Source organism: Staurois parvus, unplaced genomic scaffold (genome assembly GCF_062004578.1).
Source record: "Staurois parvus isolate SC_StPar_1 unplaced genomic scaffold, SC_StPar_1.0 ptg000909l, whole genome shotgun sequence".
NCBI classification, from domain to species: domain Eukaryota; kingdom Metazoa; phylum Chordata; class Amphibia; order Anura; family Ranidae; genus Staurois; species Staurois parvus.
Window position 1 is genome coordinate 244957 of NW_028318705.1, and position 13868 is coordinate 258824.

A 13868-nucleotide genomic window follows, 5' to 3' on the forward strand; every position below is an offset into this window, starting at 1 on the left:
CTTTTATCCCCTGAAAGTGGTGACTGTCCCCAAAAACCAAAGACATCTGGCAGGGCCGGGACAAGGGGTGGGCGAAAGGGACGTCTGCCCTGGGCGCCATGGTTTGCTGTAGGGATGGAGGCACCTTCCTTCTGTTCCAAGGCTGAGAGTGATTTTGACAAGTGAGTGACTGCTGGGCGTAGGATCCCCTAGGCTTGCCCATCACGAACTGGGAAAGGGGGGGGCGCAGTTCGATATCTTTGCCCTGGGTGCTAGATGACCTTGTCCTGGCGTGACGTCTGGTCACCCTACAGTACAATGAGTAAGTGTTGTCACCCTAAGACAGGAAGTGTGTTACTGGCAGACTCATCAGGTGCAAATAAAAGGAAAAGAAAAGAAAAAGAAAACTAATGCAGCCACCACAACTAACACGCTGAAAGCTGTGCAAAAGTTTATCAATTTTAAATGTGTTTAGGGTTTTCGAGTTTAGATCCACTTAAAGAAGGACTGTCTGTGTTGCTGCTAGCAGACCAGCTCTGAAAAAAATGACATCTGCATTCTGATTGGCTGCTATGGGCAACAACCACAGTCAGGGGTGGATTGACAACTCATGGGGCTCCTGGGCAATAGGGGATCATGGGGCCCCTGTGTCCTTGCCCAAAATCAAAAAAGCCTATGAAAAAGGTACCAGGGGCATCTCATGGGGCCCCCTACTGACCCTGGGCCCTCGGGCAGTGCCCGAGTTTCCAAATGGTCAGTCCGCCCCTGACCACAGTTCCAGTTTCATAGGGGAGATTGGCAGCGAATAGAAGGTTTTGGTGATGCTTCATCAGATGACTCCTGCAAGGCTGGAGATCTTCAAAACCAGAAAGCTGGAAATTCTGAGAATTTTAGGAAGTTGAGATGACTAATAATCATTTATCACGACTTAGCCCAGAGCCCTGATCTCAGATCCATGTGCTGAGGCGCAAGCTGTGATCAGCGTGCGTTATTCACACTGTGGCTGAGAGACATAGCGTGATGATTCACCCAAGTCTCAGATTCCTGATATGTGATGTCAGAGGGGCTGAGAATAGGGGAACATCCATCAACTACAGAAGAAATCCAAGCAGCCTTAGGCAACACCCTTTAGTTCTCATATCTATGAATTGTAATATCATAAAAATCGTTTTTCAGTGGGACCTGTTCCGTAGAATTTTTTTTAACACTGTATTGACACACACCAGCTGAAATTAGAAAGTTGGTTGCCCCCCCCCCCCCCCCCCCTTCACTCCTTGGAAGACATCATTTTTGTAATGATATACGGGAGCGACGGTTGCGCCATAGAAATTTAGTTAAAGCTCTATGTAACCGGTATCTTCCGATGAGAGAAAGTGGGAGGCCCATCCATGTCTCCAACTCTCCTATGATTTTAGAGATCACTGGAGGGAAATTTAGGGGGTAAAAGTAGGCGAGTGTTTTTCCAATTTTGATACTTAGGCAGGGGCGGACTGACAACTCATGGGGCCCTCGGGCAATAGGGGATCATGGGGCCCCTGTGTCCTCGCCCACACTCAAAAAAATTCTATGAAAAAGCCAATGAAAGGTACCAGGGGCATCTCATGGGGCCCCCTACTGACCCTGGGCCCTCGGGCAGTGCCCGAGTTCTCCAATGGTCAGTCTGCCCCTGTACCCAGGTAAGTGATATGATGTACTGCAACTTGAAATATAGACGACTCGGCCCATAGTGGTGATCTAGAGTGAAAAATAGGGGGAATTTCACTCTTCCCAAAGTTAATTCGAAGACCTGAGCATGTACGAAAGCATCTTGTATGTGTGACATGTCCCTGCCAGGGTTCGACGCGAAGATCAAAATGTCGTCCGCAAAGAGGGCTAGTCTGAGATCTTGATTGCCTATTTGGATACCATGAAACAAAGGATCGTTTAGGAGAAATCTAGATAGGGGTTCAAATTCTAAGTTAACCGTCTGGGCCTAGAAGCCAACCGGCCGCACATTTGCGTTCTATTGAAAAAAAAACATGTGCTGAGAGTGCGCGCCCTGCTCGCTCCCAGCACACATGTTCGGTACTCACAGAAAGGTCCCGATCTCCTCTTTCAATCAGGACTTTTCCCGATCATGTGACCATCATGACAGCGAATCACAGCGGTCACATGACCCTAAAACCCTGCCTCCCGGCTTCTGGAACCCTTAAAGGGCCAGGAGGCTCCGGCGCCAAGAGCAAGGAGGACCGGGGACAGCCCTGTCTTGTACCTTTGTGAAGGCGTATGCTATGTGATACGGAACCAGCTGCTACTATATTGGCTGAGGGGCGGAGTACATAGTGGAGATTAAGTGCGTAAAAGAGCCCGTAAATCCAAATCTTTGAAGTACCAACATAAGCCATTGAAAACTAACGTTATTAAATGCTTTTTCCGCATCTAGAGAAATTATAGCAAAATCATTGGAACTATTTGACCCAGCATGCTCTAACACCGCGAGAACCTTGCAAATGTTGGAAGTGGCCATTCGTCCCTGTGTGAAGTCAGACTGTGCCGGGTGAATCAGGGAGGGCACTAGAGACGTTAATCTGCCAGTGATTGTTTTAGAAAGAATTTTGCAATCTATGTTCAAAAGAAAAATCGGATGGTAAGATCCCAGATCCAAAGGATCCTTACCCTTTTTCGCAATTAGTTTAATGTACGCCTGAAAACCTGAGGGTGGGTAGTGTCCTCCTCCCTGAATCCCGTGGTATAGGGTGACCAGAGTGGGGACCACCATCTGGGCAGTCCGGGCTGGGGCCTTACCTTTAGACAAGGAGGTAACTGTCCTAGTGACCTCCTGGAGGGTAATTTAGATTTTTAGGGTTTAGAGCAGATAAAAGCAGAAGGATACCTGATCTAGGAAGGTCTTAGCATTATGTTCATCAATAGGATCCGGACCGTGTAGGTGAGTATAAAAGTTTTCAAGCAATTGGTTCACCTCTGTCGGAGTGGAGACAAGGTGTCCTTGCTGGTCTCGTAAGGATGAGATGTGGGTAGGGGTGTAGGGGCCCTTGCACATGTGGGCAAGTAGTTTTCATTCTTTATTGCCGTATTTATGATACTGCAAATCTAAATGCGATTGAAATATGCGTTCCTGGGCTGCCGCCCATAGATCGAAACGACTCTTCACCTCATGCCAAGCTGTCCTATTATCAGGAGTATTATGTTGAGTTAGTAGCATCTGGTCCGCCCGCAGACCGTCGCTCACCTCACGATATTTTTCAGCTAACTTTTTCTTATACGCTATGGAAAACGAGATAATTCTACCTCGAAGAACCGCCTTACCGGTTTCCCAGAATAAATTTGGTTGTTGTTTATGGTCAGCGTTCGTTAGTTCAGACGAGGCATCTTGTAGGACTTGTAATAGATCTTGATTTTGAGCTAAGTAGAAAGGGAACCGCCATAGCCTAGCTGTAGAAACTGGCAACAGGTCTATCAGACTCACCGATATCGGGCCATGATCCGAAATCACTATATCATGTATCGCAGAATCAGTAGTGTGCTTCAAAAGGCCTTGATCACAAAAGATGTAATCAATCCTGGAAAGAGTGTGATGGGGAGGTGAATAATACAGTTGCAAGAAAAAGTATGTGAACCCCTTGGGATTACGTGGAGTTTTGCATGAATTGGGCATAAAATGTGCTCTGAACGTCGTCTAAGTCACAACAATAGAAGAACACAGTCTGCTGAACATAATACTACACAAACATTAGATGTTGCCATGTTTTAATTGCACATAACATGTAAACATTCACAGTGCAGGGAGGAAAAAGTATGTGAGCCCCTAGCTTAATGACTTCTCCCAGAGCTAATTGGAGCCAGGAGTGAGCCAATCTTGACTCCAATTAGTGTGATGATATTGGATGTGTTGCTGACAGCTGTCCTGCCCTTAAAAAACACACACCTGTTTTGGGTTTACTGGTTTCAAGAAGCACTGTCTGATGTGAACCATGCCTCGCAGAAAAGAGCTCTCAGAAGACCTATGATCAAGAATTGTTGACTTGCAATACTCCTTACCCATCGAGAGATGCCTTACATCCACCAATTGCAGAGCTTCTGTGAACTGGAAGAGTGAAGTAGAGGGTATCGAAGCCAAGTCGGTCTGCATAGGTTTGTTCAAGGACCTATCCTCCAGCACGTTCTTAACCGAATCGAAATCACCACCCACCAAATGTGGGAGGTGAATGAAGGGGGAAATGTGGGAAGCTACGGTTTGAAAGAACTGCTTAGCGGGGGAATTAGGGGCGTATATATTACTAATAGCAACCTCTTTCTGGCCTATGTGCAACTGAAGAGTTATTAAGTGGCCCTCCTCATCTGCCACCTCATGCACTACTTCTCAGGGGAAATTTTTATTTATAAGGATCAACACTCCAGCGTTCACGTTTATGGAAGCGGAGCCGAAGACTTGACCCACCCAAAGTTTTTGTATGCGTTTGAAGTCCATCGCAGTGAGATGGGTTTCCTGCAGCAGAGCACCGTCTGCCTTGAGTCATTTGAGATGGCGTAAAATCGCCATTTGCTTGTTAGGAGATCGAAGGCCTTTTACATTCCATGAGATAAGTTTCATCTCGGCAACTTAGTGGGGAAGATTAATAGCGTAATGGTGTATATACTGTGTATAAAGTGAGAAAAGAATTTGCTTGGTATAGGATTGGACCAGGCCAAAAGGCCCTGGATTGATGTTAAGGGCCTGCATACGGAGCTTAAAGGGGAAGAAATCTGGATTACCCAACTGGGGAACAAACAAAAACAAAACTGAAACAAAACTTTTGAAAGCCAGAACTTCAAATTTTTCCACATGTATAACTACAAACCCTGAGCAGCGTTACCAGATACTCAGAAGGTGCAGTCCAGAGACTAGGAGATATAGTGAAAATCAGAAACATATGGTAGCGCAACATAGTGCAACCCCCCAACAAGGCGAAGGAGGTATTACTAGCTCTCCCAGCTAAGTCCTCTAAAATGCAGCAGGGCGTATCAGAAGGCTGAGGGCGGTAAGAAATTGCCTGTGGAGAACAGATTACTGTATCTGAAAACCTGAACACATAGAAAACCAACTCATTGTAGCATTACAATCTATATTGAGGCTGAGCAAATATAAAAGTGCATGTACAATACAATAGTCAAAATCTCCAGAAACTTCCAAGGCCCTACTAGGTAGGGATTTTTACATGGCGGGAGCCAGAAGAGTATTGAGGCTGTTTAGGTGGATCTTTTCTCAGGTTGCGTTGTTCTCTGGGGCCCTTAGGAGGTGAAGATAAGGCAGGAGAGCACAACTCTTGTGGGATATGGAGATAAGCTTCAATGTAGTGGGTGAGAAAAGCTTTTGGTTTCGCCAGATTGGTTTGTCAATCTCAGAGTAGCAGGGTATGCCAAGGTAAATTTTATGCCTTTCTGGTGAAGAGCAGCACATATACAGTTGTGTCCAAAATTATTCAACCCCCACTGAAATTGAGTGTTTTGGCCAGTTTGACATTGCTTTTGATCATTCAGTCATCTTGCTTACATTTACATTAAAGAGGCACTTGTAGGTCAGACAAATATAACATAACAGTTATAATGAAATAACCACAAATGTCTTTTCTGTGCTCACAGCATTATCAGTTTTATTCAACCCCCAAGTGACATTCAATCTTAGTACTTAGTACAGCATCCTTTTACAGTTATAACAGCTTTTAAACGTGAAGCATAGCTTGACACAAGTGTCTTGCAGCGATCTACGGGTATCTTCGCCCATTCTTCATGGGCAAAGGCCTCCAGTTCAGTCACATTCTTAGGCTTGCGCACTGCAACTGCTTTCTTTAAGTCCCACCAGAGGTTCTCAATCGGATTTAAGTCTGGTGACTGCGATGGCCACTCCAAAATGTTCCAGCCTTTCCTCTGCAACCATGCTCTAGTGGACTTGGAGGTATGCTTGGGATCATTGTCCTGTTGAAAGGTCCAACGTCTCCCAAGCCTCAGGTGTGTGACGGACTGCATCACGTTTCCATCCAATATCTCCTGGTACTGAAGAGAATTCATGGTACCTTGCACACGCTGAAGCTTCCCTGTACCTGCAGAAGCAAAACAGCCCCAAAGCATGATTGACCCTCCACCATGCTTCACAGTAGGCAAGGTGTTCTTTTCATCATAGGCCTTGTTCTTCCTCCTCCAAACATAGCGTTGATCCATGGGCCCAAACAGTTCTAATTTTGTTTCATCAGTCCACAGAACACTATCCCACAACTTTTGTGGTTTGTCCACATGGCTTTTGGCATACTGCAGTCGACTCTTCTTATTCTTTGGAGACAGCAAGGGGGTACGCCTGGGAGTTCTGGCACGGAGGCCTTCATTACGCAGTGTGCGTCTTATTGTCTGGGCTGAAACTTCTGTACCCACATCTGACAAATCTTTTCTCAGTTCCTCAGCAGTCACACGGGGACTTCTCTCCACTCTACGCTTCAGGTAGCGCACAGCAGTCGAAGTCAGCATCTTCTTTCTGCCACGACCAGGTAGCGTTTCAACAGTGCCCTTTGCCTTGAATTTGCGAATGATGCTTCCTAAGGTGTCTCTTGGTATGTTTAACATCTTTGCAATCTTCTTATAGCCATTGCCCTTCCTGTGAAGAGAAATCACCTCTTCTCTTGTCTTCCTGGACCATTCTCTTGCCTTCACCATGTTTGTAACCACACCAGTAAATGTCTAGAAGGAGCTGAGTATCACAGTCATTTTAAAGCTGCCTAATTGGTGCTTATTATGCTTGATTGCTGCTCGGTGACATCCACAGGTGTTTTCAATACCTGATGGAAAGCACCTGTATGAACCTCTGTTCTTCAGAGTGGTAGTCTTTAAGGGGTTGAATAATTGTGGCAATGAAGAAACCACATAAGAACCATTTACTACTGTATTACATAAACAATTGATGTCATTTTAGTTGCATTTGGGTAGTTACAACGTCCTTGTAGGATTTGATTCTGAATACAATTCCAAATGTACACTATAGTCCCTAAACCCCTTTACAGCATTGGGGGTTGAATAATTTTGGACACAACTGTAGGTTGAAACACCTTCCGCTTACGGGACACCTCCTGTGAGTAATCAGCAAATAAAAGAATTTTGTGACCATCAATTTGAAGTTAAATGGAATTATTATTATTATTATTATACAGTATTTATATAGCGCCAAAGGGTTTGCTCAGCGCTGTACAATAGCAAGGGGGACAGAACATGAGACAAAACAGAAACAATACAATACACGAGGGCCCTGCTCTTTCGAGCTTACAATCTAGGAGGGAGGGGAAGTGGTACAGGAGGAAGTGGCTGTGGGGGATGGAGTGGCGGGAGAAGTGGAGGAGATCGGTTGTTAGGTGAGGGTGGGGTAGGCTTCCCTGAAGAGATGGGTTTTCAGGGTGCCCCTGAAGGTGAGGAGGGTAGGTGACAGTCTGATGGATTGGGGTAGGGAGTTCCAGAGGATGGGGGAAGTCCTGGAGAAGTCCTGCAGTCGGGCGTGGGAGGAGGAGACCAGGGAGCTAGAGAGTAGGAGGTCCTGTGAGGAGCGAAGGGCATGGGTAGGTTGGTATTTGGGTATCAGGTCAGTTAGGTAGTTTGGGGCGGCGTTGTGAATGGCTTTGTAGGTCAGAGTTAGTAATTTGAATTTGATGCGCTGGGCAATCGGGAGCCAGTGGAGGGAATGACAGAGGGGGGTGGCAGATGTGGAGCGGTTGGTGAGGTGGATTAGTCTAGCCGCTGAGTTCAGGATATACTGGAGTGGGGATAGCATTTGTTTGGGTAGGCCAGTGAGAAGGGAGTTGCATTAGTCCAGGAGTGAGATGATGAGGGAGTGTACGAGTTGTTTAGTAGTGTCTGGGGTGAGGAATGTACGTATCTTGGAGATGTTGCGGAGGTGGCGCCTGCATAACTTTGATAGTGATTAGACGTGAGGTTGGAAGGAAAGGTTTGAGTCCAGGGTGACACCCAGGACTTTGGCGTGTGGGGTGGGATTGATGGTGGCGTTGCTAGTAGTGATGGAATGCTCTCAATATGGCTACTCTGTCTACATAGATCAGGTAACTAACTATTATGGGGCAAGATAGGCGGCGTTCCATGGTCGGAACCCCCACACGGTGTGCCCGTTCTACAAGACATGGATATGGAAATCCCAACCCGTCAGGGAGACGTGTAGCACAAAAGTCAGAAATAGAATTGGCGGTAAACGACTCTGGAAGGGCTATAATTCTCAAATTGTTCCTGCGAGAACGATTTTCCAGGTCATCAATCTTATCTAAAATGTATTGCTGTGTCTGGGTGGCTTGTAATGTTGCAGCCTGGGAGCTCTGTAGTTCATCCTCTATACCTTAAAATTAGCTGTTCCGCCTCCATAATTCGCTTAGCATGGTCTCCCTGTAACGGAAACGTCCCAGCCTGCGCTTTCTACTTTCGTTAGAATACCGCTTCCCCGTCTGAACACCGACAACAGACACCACAGTATTAAAGTAAACCAGAAAGTAGACTAGTTTATTTGAACACAGATACAAGATATAGACACTCAAAGGACAAATCCCCCCTCCCTGCATAATGTCAAAGGGTGTGGTAATCTACATTTAGTAACAAGAGACACACAGGTATTCAAACTTCACTCCAGCAGACAGTCCCATCAGGAGGGAGGGCTGCTGGAGACAACCACCCACTAAGCTAATACAGATAAAAATATACATCCTATAATAGTTTGCTCCCAAGCAAGACAAACAGTAGAACAATGGGATGCAACCACATAACACCAAAAAATCCACAACCCCCACCCCACCTATCTCCTAGACATGTCTACACAATATTAGGACAGATCACCCTGTACCCCTAACAGGCACAGAGTGACTTACACATAAGAGGGATATGGGGAGCTGAGACAGGGGTCTCCCCACCTCTTCAAAGTGAGCTGGGTTCCGTGGGCCCCCCACCCAAAGTGGCTCCCGTCACACTCACAATTCCTTTCTAATTTGCTCAATGCCCACCGACACTGCCCTGTCCACTGCAGCAGTAATGGTTGGAGAGAGCAGGCCTGTGCTATCCTACCATACTGGTCTTCTGGCGGGTCTGCTGCGGTAACATGTGGCTGTGCATCGAAGACTGTGTTCCCTGTGTCCATGCCATTGGCCATCTTGGCTACCTGTGACTCTGCAAGAGAGCAGTTGGAACGCATGGCCGGAGCGGTTGCAGGGCAGGTACCATAGGGAATCAGATACCTCTCCATGCGGTGTCGGAGTGTAGGTAGGTGTAAGGGGGGGGTGTCAGATGCCACCTACGTGGGTCTCCAGGCTGCTGTGCAGACTTTGTATGCAGGTTTGCTCCGGAGCCGCCGTCCTCTGCTCCCTCTACATGTGACACCAGAACCGGAAGCCCAGGGCTTCATTTTAAGGTAAGTATGTCATAATGTGCTAGTATGCTGTGCAGTCAATCTATGGATAAATTAAATACGTGTTAGACACACTGTGATGGGGTGCTATGACCTGTAATCTTTTTTTTTTTAGTCTGGAGATTTTCTTAAACATGGAAAGTTGATCCAATCAGCCAATCTCTGGATAAGTTAGCTCAGTGTTAGGCAGATTGTGTTGGGATGATATGATCTGTAATCTTGTTTGTCTGGAAATGTACTTTAACATTGAAGGCCAATCCAATAGGCCAATCTCTGGATAAGTTAGCTCAGTGTTGGGCAGATTGTGGTGGGATGTTATGATTGGTAATATTTTTATATTTTTCAGGTTCTATGAGAAGGTCAGATCGTTTCATGACAAGGCTCGTGCTCCAGTGTCAGACCCCGTTGTCGCCTATACCTTGCTGAAGCGGCTGCAGTCCGAGTGGATGAACGTGGTGAAAAGTTTGGAGGATGGAGACAACATCAAAGGTAAAGAATGGGCATGGGCGAATGTTCAAGAGGTTGGAGGATTTTGTTTTGTTTTCATAAATCTTACGAAGATTGGATTCATCTAAGGGGTCAAGTGAATGAGCTGGTCAAATAAGAGACAGCAATCTCCGATGGGAAAAAATGATTGGCTTTGGATATATTTTAAACAGAGCTTTTGATAAGATTATATTACCTGTTATTTTTTCTGTTTCCACCATGCAATACAAATTCATATAAATAGAAATTCTGCCTCCATTTAGAAAGGGACCATCAGATAGCTTTTTGTGTAATTTCTTTAACCTTAAAGTGGATGCAGAAATTCAGCTCCCAAGACTACCATCATCCTTACAAATGGCAGTAAGTACTGCCATCAAATACACATGCCACCTTCAATCTTCTGCGGGCAACGAAGGCTGGATCAAAGTACAACGCTTGGACAGAGGGGCACATCACGTACTAACATAACACCATCAAACTTCTGTGGGCAAGAAAGGCTGATGGCTCCGAAGTACAATGATGGGAGAGAGGGGCACATTCTGTACTACTGTACCACCGTCAATCTTCTGTGGGCAAAGAAGGCTGGATAATTCCAAAATACAACGTGGGCACGTTTCATATAACCGTACCAACATAAATCTCTGGGCAAAGAAGGTTGGATGGTTCCAAACTACAATGTTTAGAAAGAGGGGCACCATCAATCTTCTGTAGGCAAGGAAGGCTGGATGGTTCAGAACTACAATTCTTGGAGAGAGGGGTACATTCCATACTATTGTACAACCATCAATCTTCTGTGGGAAAGGAAGGCTGGATGGTTCCAAACTACAGTGCTTGGAAAGAAGGGCACATTCCTTACTTCTGTACCACCATCAATCTTCCAATTGCAAAGAAGTTCCATAGTACAATGCTTGAAAGGTTACGGCTCCCACGCTACTAAAAGCAAAGAATGCTTTGCCCGCACTCCTGCAAAGGAGACAGTGCTTGTAGAGAGGGGTACATTCTGTATTACTGTACCACCATTAGTCTTCTGTTGGCAAGGAAGGCTGAATGCTTCCAAAGTACAATGCTTGGAGATAGGGGCACATTTCATATCACTGTACCACCATCAATCTTCTGTGGGCAAAGAAGGCTGGATAGTTCGACACTACAATGCTTGGAGAGAGGGGCACATACTGCACTACTGTGCAACCATCAATCTTTTAATGGCAAGGAAGGCTGGATGGTTCTTTAGTACAATGCTTGGAGAGCCCCAGCTCCCACACTGCTAGGAGAAAAGAATGCTTTGCCTCCACTCCTGCAAAGGAGACACTGCTTGGAGAGACTGGCACATTCTGTATTACTGTACCACCATCAGTCTTCTGTGGATAAGGAAGGTTGGTTAGTTCCAAAGTACAATGGTTGGAGAGAGGAGCATATTCCATACTACTATACCACCATCAGTGTTCGGTGGGCAAGAAAAGCTGGGTGGTTCCAAAGTACAATGTTTGGTGAGAGGGAGGCACATTCTGTACAACTGTACCAGCATCAGTCATCCGTGGGCAATGAAAGTTCCTCAGAGAGCAATGGCTACCACACTGTGCAAAAGGAGACAGAGGAGAGGCAAGCAGGTATGCAACTTTCTATGCTTCCAGATCTTTGTTTGCAATAGTTCACTGCTCCTCCAGAGCACCCCGATAAACAGCACCAAGGCTCAGTGGCTATAACACTGGGGTAGGTGGTGGATGATGAAGATGGAGAGAAGAAGCCTGTTGCTAGGGACCAAGAATGCTCCAGTGCCCCTATTGCACAACTTGCTAGTGCAACCCAGCATGACCCTACCCTTGCAGAGGTTATACAGGCAGTAAATAATGGAAATTCTTCCATCAATAAACTTTCTACACAGATTCAGAGTTTCAAAGAAGATTTAAATTTACTTATACAAGATGTACAGAAAATTAAAAAAAAACAAAAAACTTTTGTCCTGGAGGGAAAGATGAGAGATTTAGAGCTGTGTTTCTCAACCTTTTTTCAGTCAAAGCACCCTTGAAAATTAAGGACAGTCCTGAGGCACCCTTTAAAATGATGGACAGTCTTGAGGCACCCCATTCTAAATTATGAAAAATTATTCTAATAGTTTTATATAACGCAGCAACATCCACACATATAGGACACCCAACATTGATGGAGAGGGGCAGGCGAGGGTCAAACTAGGATGCTGTGCAGACAGCTGACATCCTCCTTACCAACTGATGTCATTGGTTGTCAGGATGCTGGTGGCTAGAAGGTCGTAATGGTTCACAATGAAAACCTGTGGCTTTGTATAACTAAAAGGCAGGCATGTGCCACCCGCTGTCTTGTAAACAAATTTTGGGCAATTTTTAGAAATTTTGCCAAGACACACCTGAAGAAACCTCAAGGCACCCCAGGGTGCCTGGGAACCCTGGTTGAGAAAGGCTGATTTAGAGGATAGTGCTATACACTTGAAACAAGATGTGTCCCTGTTCTGTTCCAAGGCAAATATACATAGTATGAAAGCGGGAGATTTCAGAAATAGACTGAGATGTAACAGTCTCGCTTTATTGGTATCCCTGAGTGTGCAGGAGGTACATGTCAGCTCTTAGAGAGTTGGTTATGCAATACTTTTGGCACTCAACATCTTTCAGCACATTTTGTTGTAGACAGAGCTGATAGAGTGCCAAGTCATCTTCTCCCCCCCAGGAAACTATCCCAGACCTTTCTTAATTAAACTACTCAATTTTAATTAACGATAACATCCTGCGACTAGCTAGAGAGAACTCTTATTTAGCTGTTAACAGCTTTAAAGTTTTTACCTTTCCTGAGTTCTCCTCCAAGGTGACTGCTTGGACGTTGAAGAAGGGGACATACCCCGAAAGCTTGTCCTCAAATTTGTATGTTAGTGCAAATAAAAAAAGTATCACGTCAATACTCAATTGTTTCTGCCTCCAAGGTAAAAAAACAGAGAGGCAAGTTCCAGGGTGTTAAACACAGTCTGAGGAATTTAAATGTACCCTATTCTGTGCTGTACCCCTCTAAACAATGTTTGGAGAGAGGGGCTTATCTGGTATATTGTAGCACTACCCTCGTAAGGGGCGTTGGATTTGATGGGGTCCCCTTAAGCTTTACACGGCAAGGCAACAAGCATTTTTCCACACTTCTACTTTCAGAGTCAGTAAAACAGTCCTTGAGCAGGTTTTTTGTTTTTCTTAAGGGGTTAACAACAGGGATGGGGATTAGGGATATATGAGATGTTAAAGGAACTGTAGAACTTAAGGACGACCTTCTTAGAAACTATGTACAAAAAAAGTGGACTAGCCAAAAATATAGCGCTGTCCCTTTTTGGTTTACCTCCTCAGACCTCGGATGAATCTTCCTCTTCACCCAGCTGTGCTATCCCTAAGTAAGGGGATCCTAAGAACTTGTAGTTAAGCAGTCCCATGTGAAGACTAGTTGGGTTTTGCACCTGACCGCCCCCTTATCCAGCCCATCAGGTGCAGGAGTACTCACATTGACCTCACCTGCTAGCGTGGTGAGTTGGTGGCTGCCTTCAGGCCTTACACTGGGTTGGCTCCTTCCTGCTAACAGGCTGTCCCCCCAAGGAGACGTTGAGGAAGTAGAGATCCTCCCATCCAGCAACCAGCCTGTAGGCAGGCTCTGCTCCCTGGGGCCCCCTCCCAGGCTCCACACTTCAGCGTTCCTCTCAGTCCATCTTCCACCCGACTTCCCTCTCTCCCCAGGCTCTATCATATTTGAGGGTTTCCCTGGTAGGGAAAGCAGGGAGGCCTTCACTGCTAACAGGCTCTCCTCCCGAGGAGACATTGAGGTAGTAGAGATCCTCCCATCCAGCAACCAGTCTGTAGGCAGGCTCTGCTCCCTGGGGCACACTCCCAGGCTCCACACTCCAACCTTCCTCTCAGTCCATCTTCCACTCAACTCCCCTCTCTCCCCAGGCTCTGTCATATTTGAGGGTTTCTTTGGTCACCACGCCCAGCCT

At 46.0% G+C, this 13868-nt stretch overlaps 1 protein-coding gene across 1 annotated transcript in view; it reads left to right on the top strand.

Moving 5' to 3' along the window:
- P4HA3 (prolyl 4-hydroxylase subunit alpha 3) overlaps positions 1 to 13868 on the top strand; it is a 110485-nt gene that overhangs the window by 23162 nt on the left and 73455 nt on the right. Inside the window, exon 2 of the mRNA XM_089656477.1 lies at positions 9738 to 9880. Coding sequence (XP_089512603.1) covers positions 9738 to 9880 — 143 coding nt within the window. The remainder of the gene's footprint in view (positions 1 to 9737; positions 9881 to 13868) is intronic.